The 27,098-nt window shown below is 51.0% G+C and overlaps 8 protein-coding genes across 8 annotated transcripts; 5 read left to right on the top strand and 3 right to left on the bottom strand.

Moving 5' to 3' along the window:
• Positions 1 to 109: 109 nt before the first annotated feature.
• Positions 110 to 2,082, bottom strand: TRIVIDRAFT_214426 (uncharacterized protein; the record flags this gene model as incomplete). Its single annotated transcript, XM_014095231.1, has 2 exons — positions 110 to 1,356; positions 1,426 to 2,082. 2 exons carry the CDS (start codon positions 2,080 to 2,082, stop codon positions 661 to 663), a joined length of 1,353 nt encoding a protein of 450 aa, XP_013950706.1.
• A 3,871-nt stretch (positions 2,083 to 5,953) lies between these two features.
• Positions 5,954 to 7,537, bottom strand: TRIVIDRAFT_65738 (uncharacterized protein; the record flags this gene model as incomplete). The annotated part of the gene is made up of 4 exons (XM_014095230.1): positions 5,954 to 6,663; positions 6,757 to 6,862; positions 6,928 to 7,217; positions 7,306 to 7,537. 4 exons carry the CDS (start codon positions 7,535 to 7,537, stop codon positions 5,954 to 5,956), a joined length of 1,338 nt encoding a protein of 445 aa, XP_013950705.1.
• Positions 7,538 to 8,091: 554 nt separating this feature from the next.
• Positions 8,092 to 10,819, top strand: TRIVIDRAFT_40966 (uncharacterized protein; the record flags this gene model as incomplete). The annotated part of the gene is made up of 3 exons (XM_014095229.1): positions 8,092 to 8,231; positions 8,308 to 8,731; positions 8,792 to 10,819. 3 exons carry the CDS (start codon positions 8,092 to 8,094, stop codon positions 10,817 to 10,819), a joined length of 2,592 nt encoding a protein of 863 aa, XP_013950704.1.
• A 4,630-nt stretch (positions 10,820 to 15,449) lies between these two features.
• TRIVIDRAFT_227358 (uncharacterized protein) lies at positions 15,450 to 15,858 on the top strand (the record flags this gene model as incomplete). The annotated part of the gene is made up of 2 exons (XM_014095228.1): positions 15,450 to 15,698; positions 15,829 to 15,858. 2 exons carry the CDS (start codon positions 15,450 to 15,452, stop codon positions 15,856 to 15,858), a joined length of 279 nt encoding a protein of 92 aa, XP_013950703.1.
• Positions 15,859 to 17,535: 1,677 nt separating this feature from the next.
• Positions 17,536 to 18,440, top strand: TRIVIDRAFT_216987 (uncharacterized protein; the record flags this gene model as incomplete). Its single annotated transcript, XM_014095227.1, has 2 exons — positions 17,536 to 18,017; positions 18,099 to 18,440. One exon carries the CDS (start codon positions 17,620 to 17,622, stop codon positions 17,977 to 17,979), a length of 360 nt encoding a protein of 119 aa, XP_013950702.1.
• On the bottom strand, positions 18,439 to 19,915 carry TRIVIDRAFT_195425 (uncharacterized protein; the record flags this gene model as incomplete). Its single annotated transcript, XM_014095226.1, has 5 exons — positions 18,439 to 18,632; positions 18,685 to 18,853; positions 18,914 to 19,227; positions 19,278 to 19,627; positions 19,680 to 19,915. 5 exons carry the CDS (start codon positions 19,913 to 19,915, stop codon positions 18,439 to 18,441), a joined length of 1,263 nt encoding a protein of 420 aa, XP_013950701.1.
• Positions 19,916 to 20,750: 835 nt separating this feature from the next.
• TRIVIDRAFT_41548 (uncharacterized protein) lies at positions 20,751 to 22,247 on the top strand (the record flags this gene model as incomplete). The annotated part of the gene is made up of 2 exons (XM_014095225.1): positions 20,751 to 21,050; positions 21,084 to 22,247. 2 exons carry the CDS (start codon positions 20,751 to 20,753, stop codon positions 22,245 to 22,247), a joined length of 1,464 nt encoding a protein of 487 aa, XP_013950700.1.
• Positions 22,248 to 23,689: 1,442 nt separating this feature from the next.
• TRIVIDRAFT_40928 (uncharacterized protein) lies at positions 23,690 to 25,541 on the top strand (the record flags this gene model as incomplete). The annotated part of the gene is made up of 3 exons (XM_014095224.1): positions 23,690 to 24,163; positions 24,300 to 24,442; positions 24,500 to 25,541. 3 exons carry the CDS (start codon positions 23,690 to 23,692, stop codon positions 25,539 to 25,541), a joined length of 1,659 nt encoding a protein of 552 aa, XP_013950699.1.
• Positions 25,542 to 27,098: the final 1,557 nt, after the last annotated feature.

The raw sequence follows: 27,098 nt of genomic DNA, 5'->3' as shown, positions 1-27,098 counted from the left end.
CTGGAAATCCATGGCATATCAATTTACAAGACATACGGGAAGCACTGCTGGCGTAAAAACTACCTTGATTAGCTAAACATAAAAATAAACTACACAGACATCTTGATATGAGGTACAATATATTCTTTTCCTGTAACAAAACAATAATGAAAGTAGGTGGGGGAAAGGGGATTACGGTGATATCAGAATGAGTGATCACCCAAAGTCAGCCCTCAAGAGATATTAGTCGCATTGATAACGGTATCAAACAAGGTATCTGCTCAAATAGACAATGTCTCATAGTGAGGGATAATAACGAGGGTGGTGATGTTAGGGGGGAAATAAAAATAAAAAAGCAAAACAAAGAGTATCCCGAAAACGCCGGTAAGCCGTGCCCGTTACATAGGGCCTCCGATAAAGCGAGCAGTCGTTTGCACGAATTCGCAATCGGCCATGTAAAAATGCAACCCTTTTGCCAATGCCCCAGCCTGCTCCCGTCACTCCCGTAGAACCGATCTGTGGAGCCCATCTATGCTCGGTACCCTTTTCATGTCCAGAAAATCCTGCCTCTTAAACTGCTAGCGTCATCACCACACCTGTAACTTATACCCGTGCAGACATTATACACCCTGAAAACGATACAACCGTACTCGTAAGGATGCTCGCTCCTTCGTTGGCAGCTTACTCCTGCTGCAGGGGGTCCATCTCTTCCACGCCCGTCTTGACGCCTTGATATCTCGTCCTTCGGAGGAGACCCTCGACAGGGCCCAGGAGCCGTTGGAATGCATTCTTGCCCAGCGTAGCCACCTTGACATCTGTCGAAGCCACGACACTAGCGGCTCGCGGGGCATCGTTAAGCAGCGCCAGCTCGCCAAAGAAGTCGCCCTTCTTGTACGACAGCACCTTTTCGGTTCCCTTGAATGCGTCTGCCTCACCACTCTCAAGAAGGTAGAAGGAGTGGCCGGGGTCACCTTCGTGGATAATGACGTCTCCTGGAGCAAACTTTTGAGTTTCGAGGGCATCTGAAATCTTGGATCGTTCGTAGGGAGTGAGCGAAGAAAGGATGGGGACTTCCTCCAAGAAGCTCTCGTACATCCGTCTCCGAGCAAAGGTCGACTCCATGAGGATACGACGGAATGTCACTCTGTCCAAAGCCCACAGAGTGCAACTTCCCTCGGCAGAGATAATGGTTGCCGCACGGGGCGCGTTGTACATGAGAGCAAGCTCGCCAAAGGAGCCGCCGGCCTGAATGGTGCTGACCTTGGAGCCCAGTCCATCCGGGCCAGGCTCAATAAAGCCGCAGGGGTTGACGTAGACGTCAAACGAGCCTCGCTCAACCACGTAGAAGTAGTCACCGGCATCGCCCTGGCTAATCACCTATAATGTCGTGCTGTTAGCAACTGAAAACATGCGTGTTGAGTGTTTTTATCGTTGTGTTGCGCTTACCTTGATGCCCCTGGCGGGAATGGGCTTCTCGACAAGAGCACCCAAAATCTGCGCGCTCTGTTCATCGTCCAAGTGGCTGAAGAGGAAATTTCCCTCGATGGCATGCTTGAGTCGCTCAACCTGCTCGGGGGTCTTTTCGGTAAACGGAGGGGTCCAGTTGTCGTAGCTATCGGCGCTCGGCTTCAGCGACTCTGCTGAAACGGACGTCCGACGTGAAAAGTTGTACTGTGCCGGATAGCTATCGGTAGTAGGGGGGGCTCTCAAGGTCGGTGGAGCCTCGGTAGATGCGTCCCCCCCAAATGCTCCTGAGAACAAGGGGGCGCCGGGGGCCAAATGGTCGTTTTCATCCTCCTCAACGACACGGTGCATCACGTTGGATGCCATGGGCGACGTGTTGCCTCCAAAGGGGTTGGCATTGGCCCCAAAAGGGCTTGAGAATTGGCTAGACATCATTGCAAAGTTGCTAGTGGGCGACGGAGAGAATCTTGGCGAGGGAGTGCCTCGGTCGCGGAAGATGGAAATGCTCGCCGCTCGTTCGGATGCTAGTCGCGAGTTGAAGAAGTCGGCGCAGAACTGGAGGATATCGGAAGGACAGGTTTGCAGAACCTGCCGGTTGAGAGCTTGGATCTCATATTGGTAAGCTTCTGGTAGAGACATGACCAGTGAAGGGTGTGTTGGCTGGTATTAAACAGATATGTATGACGTAGAAACTCGACAACAAAAAAGAAGGCAACTCGGAAAAGGAGCGTATTTGAAAGGTACAAGTAATGACCGGAGTGAGTTGGACCTACAGCTTGCGCGGGAGCGGGTCTGGGATGTAGAGCCGTTTTGTATGCGCGAAGCTGCGCGACGAGAATTAGCAGCACGCTACCAGGCGGCCGGGGTTCAGAACCGGGTGGCCCGCCATCGCAGACAAGAGGACGGGAAATTCAAACAGAGGGGCCAATCGACAAGGGCCGCAAGTCGTGGGCATTTGGCACGCCCCCCAGACCAGGCCTGGCAGACGGCGTCGTTACCGGGGAGGCCGAGATGCGAACGACTAGAGGGAAGAGCAAGGACAAGGGCTCGCTAGCACCCGATCGGGCGGCATGGCAATGGGTTGGGCAGGCATGACAGGAAGAAAATGAAATCAAAAACGAGGGCAGACGGGCCAGGCTGGGGGCTGCAGGACGGCGGCAAACGAGGCACAAACGCAGCGAGTGACAGCCAGAAAATAAAAGGTGGCGGCCGAAACGTCACCAGCAACGCTACCTGAGCTGTTGCGTGGGAGCCGAGGCCAAACCCCCGTCTGGAGCAGGACAGAAAAGGAGATGCAGACGAGTGAGAAAAATAGACTTGTGACCTACCAGCAGTAGCGGTGCAGCGGGCGAGGATACGGGCCAAGGCTGCGGCAGCACGACGAGATTAGATGAGGAGATGAGAGAGAGGCGCGAAGGGGAACAAAGGCGAAGACGAGGGGACGAGGAGGGGTCGTGCGACAGGACCAAGGAGCCTTTGGATCGACCGAACGACGGGCAAACGAAGGGAGAAGAGGGGCCGAGCCTAGAAGGGCGAAGCGGAAGACGGCGTGGGGAAGAAAGATGACGAGCCAAAAGGTGACGGACGCTGCGAACGAGGTCTGGTGGGCCTTGCCCGGATGGATGGTGGATGATGGATGATGGGATGATCAATGATGCTCGCGGGGGTTTTTGCTGCTGGGATTGATTGCCTGAGTGAGAGTGAGAGCTCTGAGGGATGATGAGAGGAGGAGTTTTTGCAGCGGAAAAGAAGCTTCCTGAGGCGCAAAGAAATGGATGGGATGGATGGATCAATGGGATGTGGGCAGCAGCAGCTGGCCAGAATTCGACAGCTGCAGTACCTCCGTACAGAAGCTGGGACAGCAACGGCCACCACGTCAACGGCAAAAAGGGCAGCAAACTTTTAGTGCTCAACTTACAGTAGCACTAGCACCAACACCAGCTTAGTGGGCGGGAGCTGCTCGCTGCAAAATTGAAGCTCGAGTCCAATCAATCGCGCAAAAAAAAGGTAAATTGGCTGATGCCCGTCCAGAGGGAAATGCTGAGGTGGGGGAGGCAAGAGGAGGCGGCCTATGGCTCGAGACAAGGGCCCTGCGGAAGCTTTCTAGAAGCGTCGCACGGGCCTCGCGGGCCCCACCCCTTGCCTCTCAGCGCTGTTCCGCCAGGGCTTCCGTGGCTTCTGTGCAGGGCTCTACTGTACAGCTGCTGCTGCACCGTTTTTAGTGGGCGTTTCTGCACTACTGTAAGTTCCAAAGTTGAGTTGCCACCTGGAGCTGGAGCGCTTTTGGCAGTGAGCATGTGCCAACGCAGGTACATACTGTGCGTGCAGTACCAGAACTGGATCCATTCATGGGCCCAAGGTGCTAATTGAACGCATCAGGCCGCCTGCAGAAGAGAGGTGCACTACCAGGTACTATACCTCGGTAGGTACATCAAAACAACATGCGCTCACTCATCTCAGCATCACCGTGAATGACGTGCGCCAACACGAGCACAACCCCCATGTGGTGACTCTTCAGGTGACAGGACAGGCAGGCAGGTAGGCAGCACAGCATGGGAAAGTCTCAATCAATCCCAAAGGAAAAATAAAAGAAAAAAAGTCTTACCCAGCCAAACCCTGTCCGGTACATGACTAGCAGCACAGGCACCCCGTACTTGCATGGGCTTTCATCTCGTGGCAGTGGTGCTATTGAATTTCCTCATTTCGGGCCCTTTCACGCGCCCTGCGCTTAGTGGGCAGGCCCTGGCAATCTGCCTAGCTCTAGCTACCTAGGCCTAGGTAGCACCCTACCTGACAAGCGCAGTTGAATTGGCCTTTTGTTCCTCTCTCGCTCTCTCTCTTCCATTCCTTTCAGAGCCGATAACTACCTAGGTAGGTACCTAGACAAAAAGAGCCGTGAATGATATGACTTGTAACAAATCCCTCATCAGCACACGTCTTACTCTGAGAGGCACCTCCAAGGTAAGCACTTAATCTTTGACCCGAGAAGGTTCCAGCGCACATCAACGTCGCGGAGCACGTGTATTGTAGACTATGAGTCGACCTCATTCCCACCATCCAATACTCCGTACAGGAGGCTGCGAGTTTCGTACCGTATTCACGCGATTGGCACGGCGTACTCCGTGCGACACAGTGCAAATTACCGTCTTCGCAAGGTGGCGCACCACGCTTTCTTGTGCTCATGTCCTTTCGGAGATGACCTTGAGACACCAACAGGAGGGGATATTAACGACGAGTAAAATAAAAATCATGCCATGAATCTTACAAACCGCCTTTTTTAAATTATTTCATATCTTTCTACAGCTGAATTTTCCTCATGATTTGTCTCCTGTTTTTGCAGCAGCCTGCCTCATCCCGTCCGTCTCAAGCTTTGGCTGAGCGCAGTACTATGTGCACCTCCATACCCGTACACGTTTCTCGTACACGCACTGGGTATTTCGTACCGTCATCTGCCGGTCGTTAGTGACGTCGTGGCTACTCGGTGGCGAAAGAGGAAGATTACAATCTTCTTTAGTGGCCATCTGGACGGATTCAGGAGTAAGAGGTGTCTTCCTATCCAAGTTAGTTGCCAGCCAATAGGCAACTGGCGCATGCATCGACCATGGTTGCCTCTTCACGAGGCGAGACTTCAGCGCGCCCAGCTCAACTGTCAGCGCTTCACGACAGGCTTACGAGGGTGCACTTGAGTCAGAGCCTGCATCCTTTACAGATGCCACGAGTCTCGAGATATGCTATATATAGATATATATGGCTATTCCATGTTGTTTTATTTCTTGCATTAACACCGCCTACTACTTGACACCTACCAAATAACTTCATGAGTAAGACGCTGACTCCGGCAGCCAGCAAGGTGCGCTGCTGCCATGGACGTGTACAACCCCCTTCTCTTTGCCACGCACCCATTCGTCTGTATGTACATGTTCGTTTGACCCTTTTGCCTCGTGGTCCTTTTTGCCTTTGCCCCCTGCAACTAGGGTATCGTTCCATACAAAATACAATTCATAGAGATGAACAAATCAACCATATATCCCCCCCTTGCCTGAAGAATAACAACGCTGTGGTGAAGATAATTGCAGTCCGGCAACGCCGTTTGAATCCCACCGTTGTGACAATATTACAGAAACAGGAAAAGCAAAATAAAGAAGAAAAGAACAAGTAAAAGAGAAAAAACAAAAAGTAAAAGAGAAGCAAGCAAAGCAGCATATACCCAGCTTTGCCAAGGTTAGCCAAAGCCTGTAGCTGAGCATCCGTCTGCTCCTGGCAAGGCTGAACCCTGCTAAACCAACTGCGATCCATCCACTCTATTCCGGTGTGGATGTCCTGTCAAAATCCCGGCGTCCCATAGTCGTAGGAGCCCTGTCAGCCACTTAATCTATCCAAAGCCGCTTACCCTGAAACCCCCCTCCCCTCTATCGTGTTTGGGAGGATATTCTATTCGGCATCGCCGTCAATGTGTCTTGCTCAGAACGGCATCAGCGATGAAGCGGCCAAACCGCGTCTTTTTCTTTCATCATCCGACGGCGAGACACGAGTCCAAGACGCTATCCAGCATATCCATGTCTGGGTTCTCTGCTCCCTCCCACCCAATGTCGTTATCGATATCCATTGTATCGGGGAGAGCGCCGTTGGTCAATCCCAAGTCGCCATTTGTTGCAAGCTCTTCGACTGGCTGTGCCGGGGGTTCGCCGTTGACCCAAGTATAGTCTTTCCAGTTTTCGAGCTCGCCTTCTCGGTAACCGTACAGAATCTGCGCTGTAACAATGGGAAACTGAGATATCCCTGAATCGGCCATCTCCAAGGCGACTCGTACGTCTGCTATACCTAGTGGGCCTCTCTCGCTGGCAGCCTTGGACTCGACCGGTAACAAGCCTGCCTTATCTCGGGTGATTTCGCCTCTCTGAGCCGCATCTTCTTCGCGATGAAGCTGCCGACTGTACTTGTGCGTCTGGATCCATGTGGTACCTACACCGTAACCCGCGCTACCAGAATCACCAGGCCCATTGCTCCGAGTACGGCTGAAGATTTGCGTCAAGACTTCCTTGATGAACGTCTCGGTAGCAACAGACATGAGATGAGACGCATCTGGTGCATGGCCATTTACCAGCCCAGCCTCATAACAGAAAGGGAGCATTCGGCCGGCTATTAGACCCATATCAGGAAATTCTCCTGATTCGACGGCGAGAGGTTGTGTATATCGTTTTCGAATCTCCAGGTCAAAGTCTAGAATCAAGGTTAGGAGAAGAAGGAGAAGAAGAAGAAGAAGAAGAAGAAGAACGGGCTTGTGGGAGTAAAAGCCCAAGTCAATCCACTAACTCATGTTGTTGATGCCGCCAGCTGCGCTAGGGGGCACATCGGCAGCCACAGAGGGTTTCCGGTGTGACTCGCTAAATATATTCGCCAAGCTCTCATGAGGATCATACTGTTTCCAAGGATTAGTCAGTAAATTGGATAGCTACTGCAAGTGAAGAGCTGATGATAGCGAACCTCGTTTTGTGTGAGCTCCTTGATGCGCCGTCGATCCCGTGCGGGTAGTTGCATCACCTCTCCCTTTAGCCTCCGCTCTGCTGCGTCACCCGACACAGGTTTGCTGCCTGTCGTCGTCGTGGGCTTGTCGTTAGCACTAACCCATGGCGCAAGGCCAGCGTCAGGCATCTCCCGGGTAACATTGCCGTAGATTGCAGCAATGAGCTGGTTGTGCAAGTGGTTCTTCTCGCCCGTCGGCGATGACAATATTGGATCGATTCGACTAGAGTATTCGGTCTGGTTGAGGCGGCCTGTTTTATCACATGATGAGAATATAGCCTGGTATATGGCGGATAGGGACATGATGGCAGCCTCGTGCCAAAGCGGGTTGACCCATACCAGTTAGAAACTCCGTCGTGGATTCTTTGTATACAAGCCATTGCTCCGAGCTAATGGCGGCTTTCAGTGCAGCATAGAGCGGCTCAAGGTCAATTCGAGCCGGTATTATTTGGCTCGTCTTAACAGCCTTCTGTGAGCCCGGCGCAGTGATCGTCAGCGTCTTTGTTGACAGCACCGGTGTTGAAACGCTGACGGATGGGCGGCTCAAGGCCGCGGGGTCGATATCGGGCATCGTGGATCGCGGAAAGACAACTAGAGTTGTCGCGTGCGGCGATGGAGCGGCGCGCGACGCGAGAGCAAAGTCATGAGTTGATAAGTGGAATCAGAGATACCATGCGATCGCTGCTGTGCAATTATCTTGATGAAAAAGGCATTGTGAGGCTGAAAATTCGATGGCAGCGTTGCTGTGCTATTCGCAGCTGGGCTGTGGGAAGGGGTCAATTGGTTAGAGTAAAGTCGAAATTTTGCCGAACGAGTGACGAATTCAGAGGGATGTACTCACAAGCGGCGAGGCAGGTAGCTGGTACCCCCTGCTGTGCCCACGAGCGGCCCAGCCTCTAGGTTGCGGCTACCTTGGCGCCGCAGCGACAGCTGTTACATCCCACTTTATAGCCTTTGAAATCGCGTCCTCTGCGCGTACGGCTGTATTTCTTCTGTTGACTTGAGACATTGCACAAAACGACTATAGGCGGCTCCAGCAACTCTTTGTTTCTTCTATTTTTTTAATCCTCTTTCTTTTTTTTTGGCAGTCCGGATTAAGTCATCGCTGGTCATAACAATGCAGCCATGGCACCAGATCGCGTCGCTAATGCCCTCGACAATCTGATAATCCAGATTGTCCCCCCCAGAGGCCCAAACGAAGGCCAGGACTCATGGCTGGCCCGGTATAACCTGAGCCATGAGCTCGTCAGGACCATAATAAACACGTAGGTTGATGCCTACACAATTGGATCCTCATGTGCTCGAAGTCCAACAGCTTGCTAACAACCGGCTCTGCCACAGTCCACCTGATCCCGATATCTTGTCCGACGTCGACCGGGCCGCCGACTCAATCAAGCGAAAGCTCATCCAGAGCAACCCTTCCCACGCGCTCAGATTCTCAGATCTCTATTCTCGACTGCTTGCACTTCCGGTGCTCAAGTCAAAATGGGCCATCCTATATCTCCTATATGCTCTAGCCGACTCTCCAGACCCCAGAGCTCCCCCTCCACCCCTCAGCATCATCCAGCCCTCATCTTCGAACTATCGTGAAGCTGTTGCGCGAGATGCAGTCAAGAAGCGTGCTAGAGCCCGCTCAAAGTCTATTCCTATGCCAAGAATAGAGGACGAGTCGATGAGAGATTCTCCAGCTCCCGAAGAACTACCACATAAGATACCCAAAGAACCGAAACGCATCGCGGAGGAGAAACAGCCTCAGCCCGAGCCGGTGAGGAGAGACGTATCCGTCAAGTCGAGCATGCTGTCCAACAACTACGCTGAAATCGAGCCCTCAGAGACGGCCATCCTACGAGACCTTCCGTTTACACTCCAGGGCGTATCATCCACAACCCTCCCGTTTGCAAAAGACGATATCCTAAGACTTCCTGCTACACTTCCTCTGCCGCTCATATCCATTTTGCATACTCTGGCCGAGCCCTCATTGCTTTATCGACGCCTGGATAATTTCTGCCAAACTCCTGCCAACGGTCTTTTAGCCCAGAGTCTACGATCTGCAATTAGTAATGAGCTGCGATCATACCTAACATTGGTTGCAACTCTTGAAGGTCAGATTCGGAAGGCACTGTCATCCCTAGACGAAGCTGCACCGAGAGGGGGCATTGGAAAGACAGGTGTCACATTAAAAAGATGCGTGGTGTGGACGCGAGAGGCTACAATGGGGCTGAGACTCATGTCCCTCATCGCTGAAGAGTCGGATAAGAAAAAGGGCGGTCAGCTCATTACTCTGATACATAGCTTTGCTTCTTCCAACGGAGACCCCGTGGTTGCCGCGTTCGCGGAGCGGCTGTTGGGCAGCTTCACTCGGCCTTGGTACGGCATCCTTCGCCACTGGATTTATGATGGAGAGCTGTCAGACCCTTCCCTCGAATTCTTTGTCAGGGAGCAAACCGACACACAAGAGTCCATGCGGGTTAAGGGCAATGTGTGGGAGGACCAATACGAGATAGCCCAGGACATGATTCCGAGCATTATTTCGCAAGACTTTGCTCAGAAGATATTCTTAATTGGTAAATCGTTGAACTTCATCCGGCACAGCTGCGGAGACTCGTTGTGGGTTGAAGAATACTCCAAGGCTGCTTCGAAGGAGCTAAGGTATGGCGATACGGCAACGGTGGAGGTATGGATCGATGAGGCATACAAGACAACAATGAAGCGCTTAATGGACCTGATGGAGACCAAGTTCCGTCTCTTTGCCCATCTCCAGGCCCTAAAGGATTATATCCTGTTGGGAAAGGGCGATTTTATTGCCTTGCTCATGGAATCCCTTGCTGCGAATTTAGACCGCCCTTCTGGCGCGCAATATCGGCACACTTTGACAGCCCAGCTAGAGCATGCAATCCGCGGCTCAAATGCCCAGTACGACTCTCCCGAGGTGCTGCGGCGATTAGATGCCAGAATGCTTCAGCTGTCGCACGGCGACATTGGCTGGGATTGCTTCACTTTGGAATACAAGATCGATGCCCCCATGGACGTGGTTGTTACTGAATGGGGCAACCGCCAGTATCTCAAGGTATTCAATTTCCTATGGCGAATCAAGCGAGTGGAGTTTGTGCTCCTCTCGACATGGCGGGAGTGCATGACAGGATCCAGAAGAGTGCTACAAAGCCCTAACCAGGCGGTGGTGCAGACGTGGAAGTCAACGCGAGGCACGCTCGCCGAGATGATACACTTTGTGGGACAGCTGCAGTATTACATCCTCTTCGAAGTCATTGAATCTTCATGGGCCGAGCTCCAGAAGCGCATCCGCAAGGAAGACTGCACGCTGGACGATGTCATCGAGGCGCACAGGAGATATCTCGAGGACATTACGAACAAGGGCCTGCTCGGGCCAAAACTTCGCCATCATCCCTCCGACAACAGGGAGCAGACGACATACCTCGACCAGCTCAGCGAGATCCTGCGGTCCATGCTCAGCTACCGTGACACCATCGTCGGGCTGTACGGGTGGACCAGCTCAGAGTACACTCGGCGACAGGAGGTCGAGCTACGCAACATGACGCGCCGTGACGACGACGGCGGCCTCACGTCCTCGGACAACGTGCCGTCAGAGTTCCCCGCCCTGCAGGAACGGCTGCGGCACCTCGGCGACAAGTTCCGCAACAGGCTGCAGGTCCTGCTCGGCGACTTGGCGTACCAGCCGGACGTGGACATGAGGTTCCTAGGTGTTGCCATGAACTTCAACGACGTGTACGCGCCTCTTAGAAGGAGGGGCAAGGCGGCCTCGATTGTCTCGGCGGCAACGTCGGCAACGGCCCCGTCTGCTTCTACGTCGACATTGAATGCGTCCAAGGTCTGAAGCCTGAATGGCTGGCGGGGGATGATGATTCCCAGACAGACACTACTACGTCTATGAAAAGGGGGTGAATGGTGTATGTAGCGCTCAACAACTTTTGATACTCTTGGTGCAAGGTGTGACGATGGCATGATATGATGTTATATGATACATTTGAATAATTTAATGAGACTTGCACTGGTCTCTCAACTCCGTGCAACAGTGAGACACTCGACAAACGCCAGCCTTGGTTAGAAATACACCCATTGCAAAAGAAAACATGTCAAGCACCAGCGAGCAACTGGAATAATGAGAATGCGTACCTCTCTCAGGCCGCATCTAGGGAAACATCCCTCACGCAGTCTCGCTTCTTTCGTCAGTCACTTGAGTCTAATCCCTGGTTGCTCTATGTCTTAAATTCGTATGCACGATAACCCCCATGCCTCGTGCACAGAGGTTGGCTTTTCCGGACGATCTGCTCACGCAAGATGTGTAGAAACCCTGCGGTGACATTGTACCTTGCATGCAAGGTGCATATCAAACGCCTGGGAAGTGTTGTTGGTTTGGGGTTACGGCAGGGAGAAAGGGAAAGGGGGGAAGAAATCGAGACTAGAGCTGGGTTTTGCTCGAAAATGCTGTGTCCAGCCATAGTACTCCGTAGATGACGAAGACATGGGTGCATAGCATTCCAAGCTGAGCCAGCTCATCCATCTCGGCCAATGAGCTCGTATCACCTAGTATATATGCCTCCTTCAATGATAGATCATCCGCAGGGAAGCTTGGTGAGACATGGGGTAACTAGACTACTGCACTGATATTCAACAACTCCCAATCAACCTCCTATGTAACCGCAAAAGACCGAGCACATGTAAGGGGGGGGTTTCAGAGGCTAATCGCTAGTATTGCTGATAGTCCAGCTCTCAACCCAATAAGAAGCCTCACAACTCTCTTGCTCAAAGGTAAGTGAGACAGTGAGACAAGCCATCCAATAATAGACGGTAGTTTGCGTGCTGCTCCACGGATCGTGCTGCTGCTTGCTGCTAGACATCTTGGCAGCAGTGCAAAGCAGAACGACCTGCCCCAATCAGTCCCATATGAGCAACCCTTGATGTTGCACCAATCTTGTTTGGCCTATCAATCACTCTTCAGGCCGACGACGCTTTTCACCCTGTTCTCGTCCTGTTACCGTCGGAGGGAATGAGTACCCGAGTACGACGCACAAAGGTCTCATTTTGTGCCGGCTCAGCCTGCTTGCTGACGAGTCTGGGTTACCAAAATCGGTAGCTGTCTTGAATGGCAGTGCGTAATCCGCAAGGATCTCAGAAGATGACCTATCCAACAAGCAATGGCGAAAGAGAAGAGGACCATTTTGAGCAATACTACCAGCAGCTAGCTTCTGTTGGTCCACGCTCCCAAAATCTACTTACCCTAACGAACAAGCTTAGGAGGGCAGCTTGCTCTGTATTGGCGCACACATAAATTGGACTTTCTATGAAATGCCGTAGCACGCAGGGAGGGAGTAGGTCTGTCGATCTGGCATTCTGTCTTGCAGAGCCGCATCTTTTGAGCTAATACAGTGGGAGTAGCAGCCCTCGTAACTTGACAGCAATTAACCACCAGGCGACATTAGTTGGGCAGATGAATCGATTCGCGAACAGACGACCCTTGCTTTGATGACTGCCGTAATTTTCTAGAAAGGAGGTGCGGCCAGGATTGATTGCCTGTAGATTGCCTGTATACATGAGTTACCGGAGAATCCAACATGGGTGAATCCTCCGCCAAGCTTCCTGGTGCTGTTACAAATGTAGCGTGTAATAGATGAAGACGGCCGGCCGGTATTACTCGCGTGTCCTCCTGCTGGCACTGCCCAGACGTAGAGCTTCCACAGCCGTTCTCGAAAAAAGGTCAGCATCGGGGAAGCCGTAGGAGTACCCCCCGGTCACTTTGCTCCCTATTTCAGGCAAACCGGGGTAAGGAGGGGCTCCTGGAGATGGTGGAGCCACGCCATGGAGCTCGTCCGACGAAACGTAAGGCTCTGACGACCTTTTCTGGTGCTATTACACGCATGCACACTCACGGCTCTGTTTTTGGATTGAGTAGTATTGCGTGTGTAATGGAAGACTTGCCCGGCGGATTCGGCCATCCTCCATCTGTCGGCCTGCCACGTCAGGCCAAGGTTCTGCTGGGCAGCATCGCCAGCGAGTGGGAGCCTGGCTGTTGCCTCAGTGGGAAAAAGTAACTTTCGCGGCAAACAGGCTGGCGGTAGGTAGCAGTCGGGTGAAGCGTGTCTTGCGTGTCTAGACGGCAGATGCATTAATGCCCTCGGGCGTATGGATGGCTGCCCTATCGGAGCACGTTTGCTCTCCAGGGGCTTGTTCGTGTTGCTGCTAATCGCACAAAATACATGTTGCTGTTGTTGGGGGCACGAGATGGATGGCTGCCTGTCCGGTTGCCTTGACTGCAGTTGAGACAAGGTTGGGAGCTACTCGTATTGTCTGGTGCTTGTACTGTACGGACGGAGAACTGCAGTCGCATTCCCGGTACCAACAGCAGGGCGGCGCTGGAGTCGCAATTTGTTTGCCCACGTCCACTTCCGCACGCAAGGACTGTAGGAGGCCGTCAGTTAGCCAAGGCACCTGGATGGACGAACAAATATCGCAACATTCGCAACATAACATACTGTACTCGTGCAGCATCATACGGAGGGCCATGTTCCGCGTTTTCACATCCTGCCCAAGCACCCGCCCCCAGCAAACGGGCTCCCAAGGAAGGCCACCGTCGTCGAGCTGCTCGTACGAGCACCGGCACCAGCATGAGCACCAGTATGAGCACTAGCAGTAAGCTTCAACTGCTGCTTTCCATCATCTCGGCCCCCTTGTCGACCAGCAACCCTGCCAGGTGCTGGGTCCCCACAATACCCCAAATCTCCCAATTAATCGGGACGTCGGGGCTACAGTAGCTCTTGCGTGCCGCCCAGAAGATCCCTGGCCATGCCGGGTTTGGTTTGCCCAACGCTTTGTCTCGCAAGGTGGTTTTGTGTCATTTTGATTAGCGGCATTGGCGACGTGTTCAAGCATGAATCAGTCGGTTGAAGCGTGCTGGAGGTTGGAATAACGGGCCAAGCTGCACAAGGTGCGACCATTGGAAGGGTTGGGGCCAAGAGGTACAAGTACATTGCGCCTTAGTACCTACTTACTCGTACAGGGCACAAAACAACAAGGAACAACAAAGCATACAGTAAGGCAACAACAGGTGCCTTACTTTGGGTTACTGTACTGAGGTATTACCAGCCCTTGGTCCTCAATCAATCCAACCTGAACTTTTCACAGCGTCGGTACCTGTACATGTAGCATGTTCGGCTCCGTTCATTGCCTAGGTAGATTGTTGATCAATGAAAGGTTTGCTTGTGCTTGCCTCGGCCTTCCCCAGAGCTGCTGCACCCACCCCTTTTTCTGCCTGCTGCTTAGTAGGTACGAGTACCTACCACCAAAGCAGTATAGAAACTTAGCAGGAAATTACTTTCGATACTTTCTTCTGCCATCGCGGCCAGGTCATGTACCTAGCAGAAACTAGAGTTTTCTTGTGTTGTACCATCAAACAAACACCCTGTACATCCACCGCCGAAGAAAGTATACCTGACCTACTACCGACAAAGAATCGGTGCTTACTAACGTCGCACACCCCCCAAGCTCCATGTTATGCAGCTTGCCACAACATCCCCGGATTCTCACGAGTTTCCCCGGAGCGTCTTTGGTGCGCCACAAATGCTGAAAGCAGCCCCCCAAACTGAGTCGTACGAGTACTCGTACCCCCTCAACTCTCTGCCAGCACCGTCCAGGTACCGCCGTTGCTTTGCCGGCTGCAGAAAAGGGCGGGTTGGCGAGTGCCGAGGTACAGGTATAGGTACAGGTACAGGTACAGGTACCAGCATGAAGCTTCCAGGTGATTTTGTAGCCGCACCCCCCCAATTCTCCCCTTCAAACGCTCCTCGTCTCTCACACGCCCTCCTCGTCTGGCAGCCGCCCTTCCGGCCCCCGGCTATGGCTATGCCTTGTTGTTTCTTTTTTCTTTTGTTCCAAGTTTCCAAGGTTCTCTTTTTTATTCCGTGCAATGGCCTAGGGTCTCGATTCCCGACCAACCTGCCCTCTCGCTTTTATAATTCAGCCTCTCCTCCTGTCTGTTCTTCTCGGCTGTTGCAGAAAAACAATCTCATCAATCTCATCAATCTCCTGCCTAAGCTGGCCTTTGCTTCCTTGGGCCCCTTTCCTCGCACATCAATCTGTTGTTGCCCTTACATCTCTGCTGCAATATCATCTTGACCAAGCTCGCCGCTTTTTTCTCTCTTCTTTGACACCGGCAGACCTTCCTTTGCCCCTGCTCTTTATCGGCACATATCCCCCATCACTACCAGCATCTAGTCGAACTCGACCAAGGCTCTCTCAAGCTTCATAATCTTGCATTATCATTCTGCAGAGTAGCATCGTTGCAAACTGCTCTTGACAACCCTGCGAGTCCAGGAAATTGTTCGTATTCACATGTCTCTCGCTCTGCACGCGAAAAAGTCAATATCTATTCTAACCCGTCCCATCTTAGTTTCGCATCATCCGATTCCGTCAGCATTTGTTCGTCGACTCAAACACGCAATACCGACAACATGTCAAGCAGTCAAATCGCCGCTCCATATGCCATCAAGCCGTCCCAGCGGGCCAACATCCGGCTGTCAACGGCTCAGGACATTTACTCATCGCTGAGCAGTTCTCTTAGCCCGCTAAAGGGACACCAGCGACCGGCCATTCCTTTTGATAATGCCGCCATGACCAAAGAAGGCGACGGCTCCTCGACTCCTGTTCATCGCATCCTTGAGGATGATTACACCGTTCCAGCGCCACCTCCACCTAGCCCTGTTAGCTTCAGGGCCGACCGCTGGCCCGCGCCAGCTTGTCACTAAAGGGGCCGAGAGCCGTTACACTGCCTTCAGCCTTGTTCGTTGGAGTCTAGAGCTTCCAGCTTCCAGCTTACACCTGAATGCACAGTGTGGCCGGGCTAGCCCCGACAAACACTAATACTTCGTTTCGTTCACTCTTCAGTTAGGGTTTAGATGGATGGCCTTTGTTTTGTTTTGCCTTGCTTTTGTTGCCTCTCAAAATACGAAAGAGGCCTTTTGGAGTTGGGTGTCTGGGAATGGTTAATGGTCAAATTACAGTGGAACTTGGGCAAAGGGTGGAAACACAAACAAAAACAGTGGATTGCCTGCATTTGCCCAGGCCACCGCTTGGCAGAGAGCACGGTACAAGTGGCGGCGCGCTATGGTCTCACGGGATGGGAGTCTTTGTCTATTGAGTTATCTTTGAGTCGAGTCATTCTGCTCCTGTAATCAAACTTTTGTTGATGCTGTACTACCTGATTTCCTCGCTACATGTACGCTACTGCTCAAAAACAAGACTAGCACGGCAGAATGCAAATTTCGCGATGCGTGCCAGAACGGAACTAGCGATGCTCAGCCTTGAAGTGATACAAGACAGTTGGCGATGATTGACTCAGAAGAGCGGTCAGAATATGTCAGCCATTGGATAGTATGCCACCTTCTTTGTTAGAAGGATGTAACTGCAGAGTATGGACTATGCATGCGCCCAATCAGTCACGGCTTTGCCACCTCCAGTGGCTTACACGAGATACCGCAGAAGGAAGCTTGCCGCTATTTCCATTAGCGATGAGGCCGGACAGGGTGGCAATTGGCAGCTCTTGAGCGGCGCTGAGGCAGACACATTTAGCCGGAGATGTATTAATGTACAAGTATAAATGAGATGTATGGTGCGTTACACACCCAATGATCCGCCAGATGCAGCCGGTACGACGTAACACAGTACTATATAAGTAGCGCTGAAGCCGGATTCTTATCTCAACGAGGCTTCGTTTGCACGAATTCTATGTGGCCAGTCAGCAAATAGCTGTTGTAACTCATATCAGACCGGCTGAATTGATGATTGATGATGCTATATGCGTTGGAGACGTCTCATCTCTTGGCTGTTACTGGATGTATCTGTAGTTCAATCGCTCAATAGCTGTGCCTTTGTAAATTTTTACATCATCTACGTAGAGGTATTCAGAAATCTATGGATTTAGTTCACCGTATTGATGAATATGACCGTAAAAGCCATAGAATGCTACATGCAGAAAGCGATTCGATCGATCCAGATACTACTATGGGCTGGCATGTGATGCTTCTGTCATTATGTTTAACCTTACCCCATCTTAGACAAGATCTGCAGCATCCAGATGAAGATATCCCTAATGTACCCCGAATAGACGCAATAACATCATGGCATATCCATCTAGTTCCCAACGCCAAGTGCAGCAGGTCACGCGCGTCTCAAATAACGTCAGTAGTGCCCAAGATATATAAGACACCGCGCTTTCATTCTTACTATCGCTCTATCATCTTACTGTAGAATCGTGTAGCCCTGAAACATCTTTTCGTCATAGATTCGGACCATCGGTGAGAAGACGAGGGAGACGGAGTCTGTAAGGGATAGTTGCTGAAGAAAAGTCTCACCATCTACAAAGTGGCATGAAGTGTTCAAACTAAACAAGAACACTTGATGTATAGATATTACTAAAAGAAAGAACTCTTAGTAAGTCCGTCAGGTCAACAAGATTTTCTGGATGAATGGCAGAAAAGTATAAGTAGACGGCTGGTCTGCTATGATGAGGCCATGAGCAGCTTCAACCGCAGACAGCACCGCCATCTCTATACCCCATCCATTCTCCATTATCTACTTACCGTTTACCTCGATTTGAGTTTAGATACCCAGAGGCCTGCCAATATGCAGCAGCTTTCCCAGCTTGTAGCTTTCGCCATGCTGGCCACTTCAGCTCTGGCCGGTCCTCTCCAGCCGAGAGAGAGCGATAACCACTGCTTTACGAACGAGGATACCGCCTGGTGGAGGCCCCCGGGAGACGTCCAGACTCGTCCCACAGACACCGTTCGCGACATTTGCAGCTGGGGTGGCTCTGGTGGATGCCAATATGGCTATGGACATCTATGCGTTCTTGGCGATCTCAACTATTGCGGCGGGCTCATCTCGGCTCTCGAGTCTTACCAGAACTTCACGGATGACCGCTGGGAATTCCCTTCCGTCATTCAGTGCGGCCATATTGCGCTCAGTGTTGCTAGCTTCCCATGATACTTATATCTGACATAGCCTGTCTATTCCAAGCGCAGGTAAGATGGCACAACTACTACCTACGGACTTTTGTTCGGGCCCCAAGAGTTTGACCAGGTTGATAACAACATTCCCGACAGGCCACTGTTGAATTGAAATTACTTGCTTTGGACATGAATTACATCCGCGTCAAGGGACTGAAATCTCCTTTTGCTCAACCAGATATTGGTAACATCGATCCTTTTACTTGTACCCAATCGAGGTAGTCGCTCTTCAGTCTTGGCACGGATAGCGCTCCAAGAAAATATATACACCGGACGAGCCAGATGCCAGACTCTGTCTTTACCTGACTGTACCTTAGTATGCAACAAACTCAAAGGCAAATACAATCGCCGAGATGATTAGTGAATGGATTGGAATAGCCATCGATTTATCAAATGACGGATCTTCATAGTCGTTGACAATTGCCATACTCTTGTTCTAATCTTGTGGGAAATCTTCATGTAGCCACGGGTCATCAAGTAGCTCTCTTGCAGTATTTCTTTCCTTTGGACTCCATTTCATCATCCTCTTGACGAATCGAATGAACCTCAACTTCTCCTCGCCACTCATAAAACCAATAGTATTCTCAAAGCTGAAATCGCTGGGTATGCGGCCAGGATCTTTGAGTTCACCTGGACACATGACTTAGCTGTATGCGATTATTCCAAGGTCCACCTGTCATACCGTTGGGTTTGTAGAACATGGAAGTTCTTTGGCCACTAGATAGTAGATTCTGGGGTGGAGGTCCGATTAAGGCTTCGATTTGACCTAGGTGTGATTGGTCGTCATATCCATCAGCCTTGTCAGGAGCTGTAGGATTGAAAAGACCCTTTCCCTCGAGTAAGTCCCATAACTGACGAAGTCAAGTGGTCAGCCTCACCCATATCGGGGGATCATGAAAAGGGGGGTTTACCATGACACCGAGGCTCCAAATGTCAGCAGAGTATGTATAGCCTGCGTTGAGTATCACCTCTGGTGCTCGGTATATTTTTCCTTGAATGGCACCCATATGTATTTGACCTGGCTCCGCCCGAACGGAGAGATCAAAGTCGACAACTTGAATGATCCCCGTTGGGATAGAAAGTGGTCCATAGTTATTCCGAGAGAGGTAGATGGTACGCGTATCGAGGTTCTTTTGCGGCAGCGGATTGTTGAACTCGTCTTTGGCGTCTCGTTCAAAAATCGATGCATCTTCAATTTTCACCATGATATTGTCCGGTTTGAGATCTGGTTAATGTCAGGAAAGGGCCAAAGAGCCGAATCAATGTGTAACCTGCCTGTATGAATAACGCGACATTCCGAATGAAGAAAGTCCAGTGCATGCAGGATCATTTGCGTCAAGATCTTCAAGATATCTGGAGGTATAACGCCGCCTATATATCTCCTGCGATAGAGCCACAGAGGTTCACGCAAAGCCTCTAAGACGAGACAGCTGTGGATACCAGATGTGCCCTCCAGCGTAAAAGAGTCAAAGAGTTTCCTGATGAAATACCAACCCTTATGTTGAGAATTCACTTGAGAAATGTGCCTCATGATGTCGAGTTCGTTTTCCGTATGGACTCGTCTTGAATGCTGGCTGGTTGCATTGACCTTGATGGCAACATATTTCTCCCGTGACCAGCGCCAGCTGTAGCATGTTAGATCATGTTATACCTGGATTTTATGAAGATGCTGCCTACCGGTTCAGATCCCGAGCCAACCATACCGTTGAGTTGGCACCGTAACCTAGCTTTGTAGCAATTTGATATCTTCCGTTGAGGACTTGGCCAAGATAAACAGAGTAGAATCGATCAGCATGATAATTTGGTGTCTTCTCTTCTTCAATGGGGATTGAGGGATCAAGCTGTGACACAACAGCTGATGATATGGGCCATGGTCGTCGATAGAGAGGCGTCAGAGGCCAAGTCTTGATCATCCTGCGTATAAAAAGATTGACCGAAATACAATATAGAATGGCTTATGGAAATATTTTATTTTATTTTTTAAAAATAAAGAATAAAATAAAAAGAAGCCATCGATTGTGCCTAATTGGGTATGTCTACCCGTCTAGAATGTGGGTGGGATATAGAATACAGCCTTCTGCGCGAGGTACCTATCATATTCCAATAGGCGCAATTAAGTATAACAACTTAATTCGAAATCCATTACACTCAAATTACAAAACCTAGAAACTGATATAAATAAATAATATCACTATAAACAGAGAAATAGGCATAAAAACGCACTATCAAAAGCACAAACAATGAATTGTTTGCTTGTTCAGTGCCTGTTTGTGGCTCGTGTGGGGGAGGGGCCGCCACTTTACGCGCTGCCTAGAAAACATGTGCATCTTGTCTCGTGTCAAAAACCCAAAACCGCGTCGTGCCGCGTCTGCGGGTCGCGTCTGCAGGCATGAAGCCGTTTCCAGAAAAACCAGCGCTTGGACGCTTTCTAACCCTAGCAAATTCGTTGTCGAGGCAATTTGGCTCCTTGTTCCTTCCTTTTCTAACTTTGCAACTCTTGCCAATTTTAACCTGCGTTCTGCGTTCTGCATCCTGCATCCTGCTTTCCCAATTCCACTTTGCCTCTTTTTGCAAGCACACTGCCTGGTACCTCTTTCCTTGCTATCATTCTGCAACCGTGGTTCTTGCTCAAGACGGCACGCATCATTCCTGCCAATTGTACTTTCGACTGCAGGTTAGGCACATTGCACCGGAAGGAACAAGAGCGGAGGGAATTTAAGGAAGGCACTACGCAAGCAAGCAACAACCATGGCTCGAACCACAAGAAGTCGCAAGGTCGAAGCTCCCTCTGCACAGCCCATCAGCAGCTTCACTCGCGTATCAAAGAGCCAAGTTTTGCCTGATACAACCAAAAAGGCCGTCGTTTCCAGCGTTGAACCAACATCGCGGAAGAGGAAAGCTGTAGGCGACAACGCTGAGAGCAACCACCCCCGAGCCACCAGAAGGACCGTCTCGTTCCCTCCAAGCAGCGATGAGGAGCAGCAGCCAGCAGCATCGAAGCGGGCCTGTCGAAGAGACTCGGCAGTCGAGGTGGCCGTGACCGTCACAGTGGCAGCTCCCGCCGCAAAGCCTGCGTCAAAGACCCCGGTCAAGGGAAAAAAGGTTGCCAAGTCAACGCCTTCACGGGCTGCCGCTGCCCATAAGCCCAGCGAGTCGACCATCATCGCAAAGTCGAAGCAGGACGGCAAGGCCAAGACTGTGCAGACAAAACTCGACGCGTTCCGCCTCACCGGCCAGAAAAAGGCTCAGGCTCAGGGCATTGACGCTGAGTTCGCCCCCGAGCTGGTCGACTTGATCCGCTTGCACAAGGCATTTCTCAAGACCGTCACCCTCCAAATTGCACACAACGGAACCATTGTGCCTATCGATATCTCATCCATTACGCCACACATCACCCGTACCTGGGGCAAGCGACAGGTCACAGTCGATGATATCCGAACATGCATTGCCATCCAGACATCCACCCGAGACGCCAATGTCGTCTCCCCCTTCATCGTGTCCGACTATGGCCGCGGCAAGATTTGCATAGAGTTGCATCCCGACCATAACAATGGCGCAGTGGCCTTCAACGAAGAGAAGCTCTGCAGGCAGTTTGAAGAGAACCTTCGAGCTCTTTGCACTAACCGAACTCACGATGACATGGCTGACGTGGACGTACCTCTCGCCAGTTTATCTCTGGACGAGCTTCCTCGCGCTGAAATCAAAAACATGGACCTTGGCATCAAGGCAAATCCCATCCTGGCTAAAGGACACGACGCTCTATCTACACTCAAGGGAGGAATTCTGGTGAAGCAGCAAGAGAAGGACACCAAGCAGCAAGCTACTACCGCCATGGTAAATTCCGACGGCACCAAGATGAGCCTCTTGGATCGTCTACGCCACAAGCAGCTCGCCAAAGCCAACGAGCCTCTTCCCCCATCAGGACCCGAGCTCCAGCGCCGGGCTGCTTTGAACCGAGTCGTCGACGTAGCAGCTACTATTTCCATGCTCAGCTTGTCCAACCTCGCATCTCTGCCAAGGCAAGCTTTTGCCATGGGACTCATCTCGGAGAAGCTCAGAGACTCTTTGCGCGTTCCCGTTTCAAAGGAGGAAGGAATGATTTGCGTTCGATTGATTGCCACCGAGGTTGCACCCGAGTGGCTCAAGGTTGTTACTATCGGTGGGAGGGAAAACATTGTCATTCAAAGGGGTTCCCAGCCTGTTGATCGAGTTATTGAGGAGCGAGTACAGAAGCTGCTGGCATGATGGAGCAATTTCCATCTTTTACATCTCGATTCGACAAATCTCACAACACCCGAATACCCCAAACAAAGTGGGAGACTTTTGTATTCTTATATCTGGGGGAGCTTTGAAGCATTTCGACTGTTTTCAACATTGCATTGCGCTGCGTTTTGTTGGTACTGTTATATATTTACACCACGAGAAGAGATGGTCTACGGAGCTTCTGATGTACAAGACAATGCATGCGTTGGAGTAAGGAGTTTTTGCATAAACCAATGATTCAAGGAGACGTTTAGATGTATATTAGACACTTTGATAGTGTAAACAAACTGGTTATTTGTTGCTTCATCCAAAGTTGCTGGGTGATGATGTGGTGATGATGTGGTAGCGAGCATTCTACTCCCAGTACATAAGACACGTGGAGAGATACAGCGATGCATGAAAAAGGAGTTGCCGCCGGATTTTGGCCGATATCACATAACGGCTGTTTACTCTGCATTGCAATTGGATTGCCGGTGCCTTTTGTTATCATGAATGGAACCAATTCGATCGCCAAGACGAGAAACGAAATCGACTTGCATTAGCTCCCGCTCTCTTACGAAAATCACCGTGATTCTAAGAATATCTCGCCCACTCGACGCCACAACAAGCTGAGCATCTCGCCTGTTATGAAAAGCTTCCCACTGAAAAAGCATTCGGCCCCCAAGTCCTGGTCTGCCGAGGCACGGCCGGGTATAGCGCGGCCGTTGCCGGAGGACCAGCACATCCATGCCAGTAACGACGACGATTCCAACGCCTTTCGCGATCCGGTTCTCGCAACTATGACTGCAGATTACATGTTATCGGCGCTGTGAAAGGGAGGGACCATCGAAGTTTATGAAGACCTAAAGGCGGGCCGATGGCGGAATCTAGAAGCTGCAAGCAGCAATGATGATGCAGAAGGTCCATGGCCCGGGAGCGGCTCCGCTTCCCGGGGCAGATTCGTCCGATAACGAGACCGGAACGGGGGTTATGGTGGAGAAGCTTTCTATTCGGCTTCTTGCTTCGGTTACTCTGCGGTCAGTTTGCCGGTGTCTTGGAGGAGAGGGCACATTTTTTTTTTTTTTTTCGTGATGGGATTCATTGATATATTCCACCCATTGCCCGCCCGTTTATTGGCAGTCTCGGTTTCTTAATCCAGACTTGGTTGTTGTTTTGTGTATTAATCCTGTTGGTGAAAAAGAATTCTGCTTTGCCGTACAAGGAATCGGTTGTCTTTCTCTAGGTGCAGAAATCAACGACTTACTTACAACTCTTTGCATTCTCATGGCAGCCTATGACGTTTTGCACGTTGCCTCTTTGCCTTGATGTGCTAAAAGCCCTTTGTTTCTTGAAAGAGGTGACTGCCCTCGCTCAAATTAATCTTGCAACCGAACCCTTGGTCTTGGTGTCAGTGTGAATCGCATATCACATCTTGATCCGCAGCCATGACCTCTACCGAAGAGAAGCTACCTATACCGCCAACCTCTCCTGAGAGTTGTAGCGTCTCCGAGTTATCACAACCGTTGCATTATAAAAAGCCCTTGGAGAGGATAATCGAACCGACCAAACCAACAGCCGTCGTTTATCGATCAACATCTCATGTATCTGGCCCGGATGTATTAGGGCCATCCTCGGTCCAGCCGCCGCCACCGTCCTCTGGACAACATGAAGAAGCAGGAGATGAAATATACGACCGCGTGTCGCCACACCGCAAACACGTCATTGTGACTGTCTTATCCTTTTGCGCTTTTCTAGCGCCGCTATCAAGCACGAGTATCCTCTCTGCTGTCCCTCAGGTGGCAGAGACATATCATACAACTGGCTCTATCATCAACGTCAGCAATGCTGCATATATGGCATTGATGGGTGTATCTCCGGTAATATGGGGGCCCATGAGCCAGGTGTTTGGAAGGAGACCAGTAAGTTCGACCATTATTTCTCTCTGAATGGAGGCAGTTCATCTGTCGCGGATCTTACCGTCCTATGTGACAGTGCCCGGACTAGAGAATCGCAGGGGTACTGAGCGATGCATATGGCTAAGTTATATATATATAGATGACACAGTTGACCACGATATTATTTTTCTTGCTGAGCATAGCTACTGCTCTTGCTCCGAATCTGGCATCATTCTTTATATTCAGAGCTCTCTCGGCTTTTGAGGGAACGGCCTTTATTCTGCTCGGAGCAGCCTGCATAGGGTGTGTTATTCAGCATATCGTCCAGCATCGACTGACAATGGCTAACCTGTATATTAGAGATATATATCGCCCAACGGAGCGAGCAACTGCTCTCGGATGGTTCATGTCTGGAACACTGATCGGCCCTGCCGTTGGCCCCTGTATAGGAGGCATCTTAGTTACTTACAAGTCGTGGAGGACCATATTCTGGTTACAGACGGCATTGGCTGGCACGGGTGTTCTGGGCGTCTTTTTCCTTGTGCCAGAAACCATCCACCACAAAGCAATTGACGATTTGGAAGGCCGCTCAAGGAAAGAAAAGGCCAAAGCTATACTTCATATGACGAATCCAATTCGAGTGATGCGGTTATTCAGATACTGGAATCAGGTATTGGTGGCACTTGCCAGCTCAGCACTTGTGTGGAACATGTATAGCTTGCTCACGCCGATTCCGTACGTATTGAACCCGCGGTTTCATCTGCAGTCGCCGCTGGTGTCGGGACTCTTCTATCTAGCCCCTGGCAGTGGCTACCTGTTGGGGACATTCATGGGGGGAAGATGGGCAGACAGAACGGTAAAGCTTTGGATAAAGAAACGCAATGGCGTGCGTATCCCAGAGGATCGTCTACGGTCCGCAGTGCCATTTATGGCCATCCTCATGCCAAGCTGTATCCTTATATATGGATGGGCGGTTGACAGGGCCGTGGGTGGCATTCCGCTTCCAGTCATCATGCTCTTCCTGCAAGGTGTCGGTCAACTCTTCTGCTTCCCAGCTCTAAATACCTACTGCTTGGACGTAATGCCTGGACGCGGCGCAGAGGTGACAGCAGCAAACTACTTTGTTCGGTACCTGGCAGGCTGCGTGGCGACAGCCGTAGTCCTTCCAGCCGTGGATGGTATTGGTGTCGGCTGGTTTGAGACCATTTCCACTGGTCTAGTGGTTCTCTCGACCATCGGCGTCTTGGCTACCATTCGGTGGGGCAAGGAATGGAGGGAAAAGATTGATGCCAAAGAGAAAGGCTCAGTCAACGAGGAGACCGACGAAGTGACAGACGTGGACGACAGTCAACAACAAGAGGAGAAAGCTGTGAATGGTGAGAAGTCAAAGGAAATGGTTTGATGAGATCGTAAGTAAAAATGAGTGGCATTTATTCCCGATATAGGGAGCAATGTGACGAGGCGAGCTGGAATATGATCCCCAGCTGTAATGTAGAGAGAGTGGTGATACCCTCGAGGCTAAAAATAGGCTATTTGGTTATGATGAATGGATTCAAGAAATGATTTTGATGAAAAAAAAAAAAGATCGTCCCCATACTGGAATAAAATCGTTTCCAGTGATTTATTGAATTATGGAGGGCAAAATATGTTGCTTCTTGATGTCGCCTTTGGATTAACTAGACAGTGTTGATGAGACCTTTAGTTGTCGGTATGCTAGTAGATCAATGCCGTCGTTGTTGGGTGCAGCAGGAGCCTCCATTCCATGCGGCATACGGAGTCCACACACTTCGTCTGCTGTACAACTACGAGTACAGCCGCACCCCATAATCTGGCGAGGAGCATTCTGTATAGTGAGTGCTCCGTAAAATCCCCGAGTGCTCGTCTATTTTTAACCCGGGCCAGCGCTTCCACTCCAATGACATTAATCTGCCTCAAATGAGAGGTTTTACGGCTCTGGTCCGCGCCGGTCTTGGCGTGTGAGTGTCTTAGACATCGGCAGCAGATGCAGCGAGTCGTCTTCGGCAGCGGCTGGTTGGATTGCGACCCTCCATCCCATTGTGTTTGAGACATGGTGGTGTGCGGCCAAGAAGCCTCACGTCTGGGCAGTCTCACGCATCGAATGGGAGGTTGGTTTGGAAGGGGGGCTTAGCGAAGCCTGACGACTGTTGGCAGATTGCTGGACGGGTATTCAATCCGTAGTCAAGTCTTGGCGGCCGATTCTTGTCACCCTATGCTGCAGACGGGCCACTTTTATGACTTAGGCCAAGAATCCCTCCATGGGGGGACGAGCGAACGAGATGACAATGGACATCGGAGCTCCACAGGAAGTCAATAGCGGATGGTAATTCTGCTGCCCGGTAATATTTGATGAAATATCATTTATCCCCCGGTCGGGAAAAGGAGAAGCTTACGCCGGAACCGATGTCTCAAACCCCTTGGGCGGCAAGTATCATGAGGCCGTTGAACAGGAGTCAGTGATGGAAGACGAATGTGTGTTGGATGTCAACTCCGCCGTTCGATGGGGGTATCATGCAAGCCTTGGCTGCTGTACATAGTATGGTGATTGATAGGCCATATCGGAAGCCTCGAGAGTGTGCACCACCCTATTCTACCCCCTGTCGTCGACGCGTGTTTCATGTTGTTCAGCGGGATGGTTGGACGGCAAGGACGCCATGGGCCCACGCCAGTGCGTCCCGCTGCTTTTTTTTCTGTTTCTTTCTTTTGCTTCTAGCGACAGTGGAAATTCCACCATTAGCTGCGAGAAAGCCCGATCATCCCGAGCATAAGGCGCAATAACAATGGGCTTGCTAAGCAGAGGTGAATCCCCCCAGCGTAACCCTCGTCAGCATCAATTCAAGCCTCTTGGTGTTGTCTGAATGGCTCTTTTCGTTCCTGTCTTGGCTGTTACAGCAGGTATCTTCTGTAACATCGAGATGACGCAATGGTCGATCAAGAGGCC

This window comes from Trichoderma virens (genome assembly GCF_000170995.1).
Source record: "Trichoderma virens Gv29-8 chromosome Unknown TRIVIscaffold_90, whole genome shotgun sequence".
Taxonomy (NCBI): domain Eukaryota; kingdom Fungi; phylum Ascomycota; class Sordariomycetes; order Hypocreales; family Hypocreaceae; genus Trichoderma; species Trichoderma virens.
This window is presented reverse-complemented; position numbering and strand designations above follow the sequence as displayed.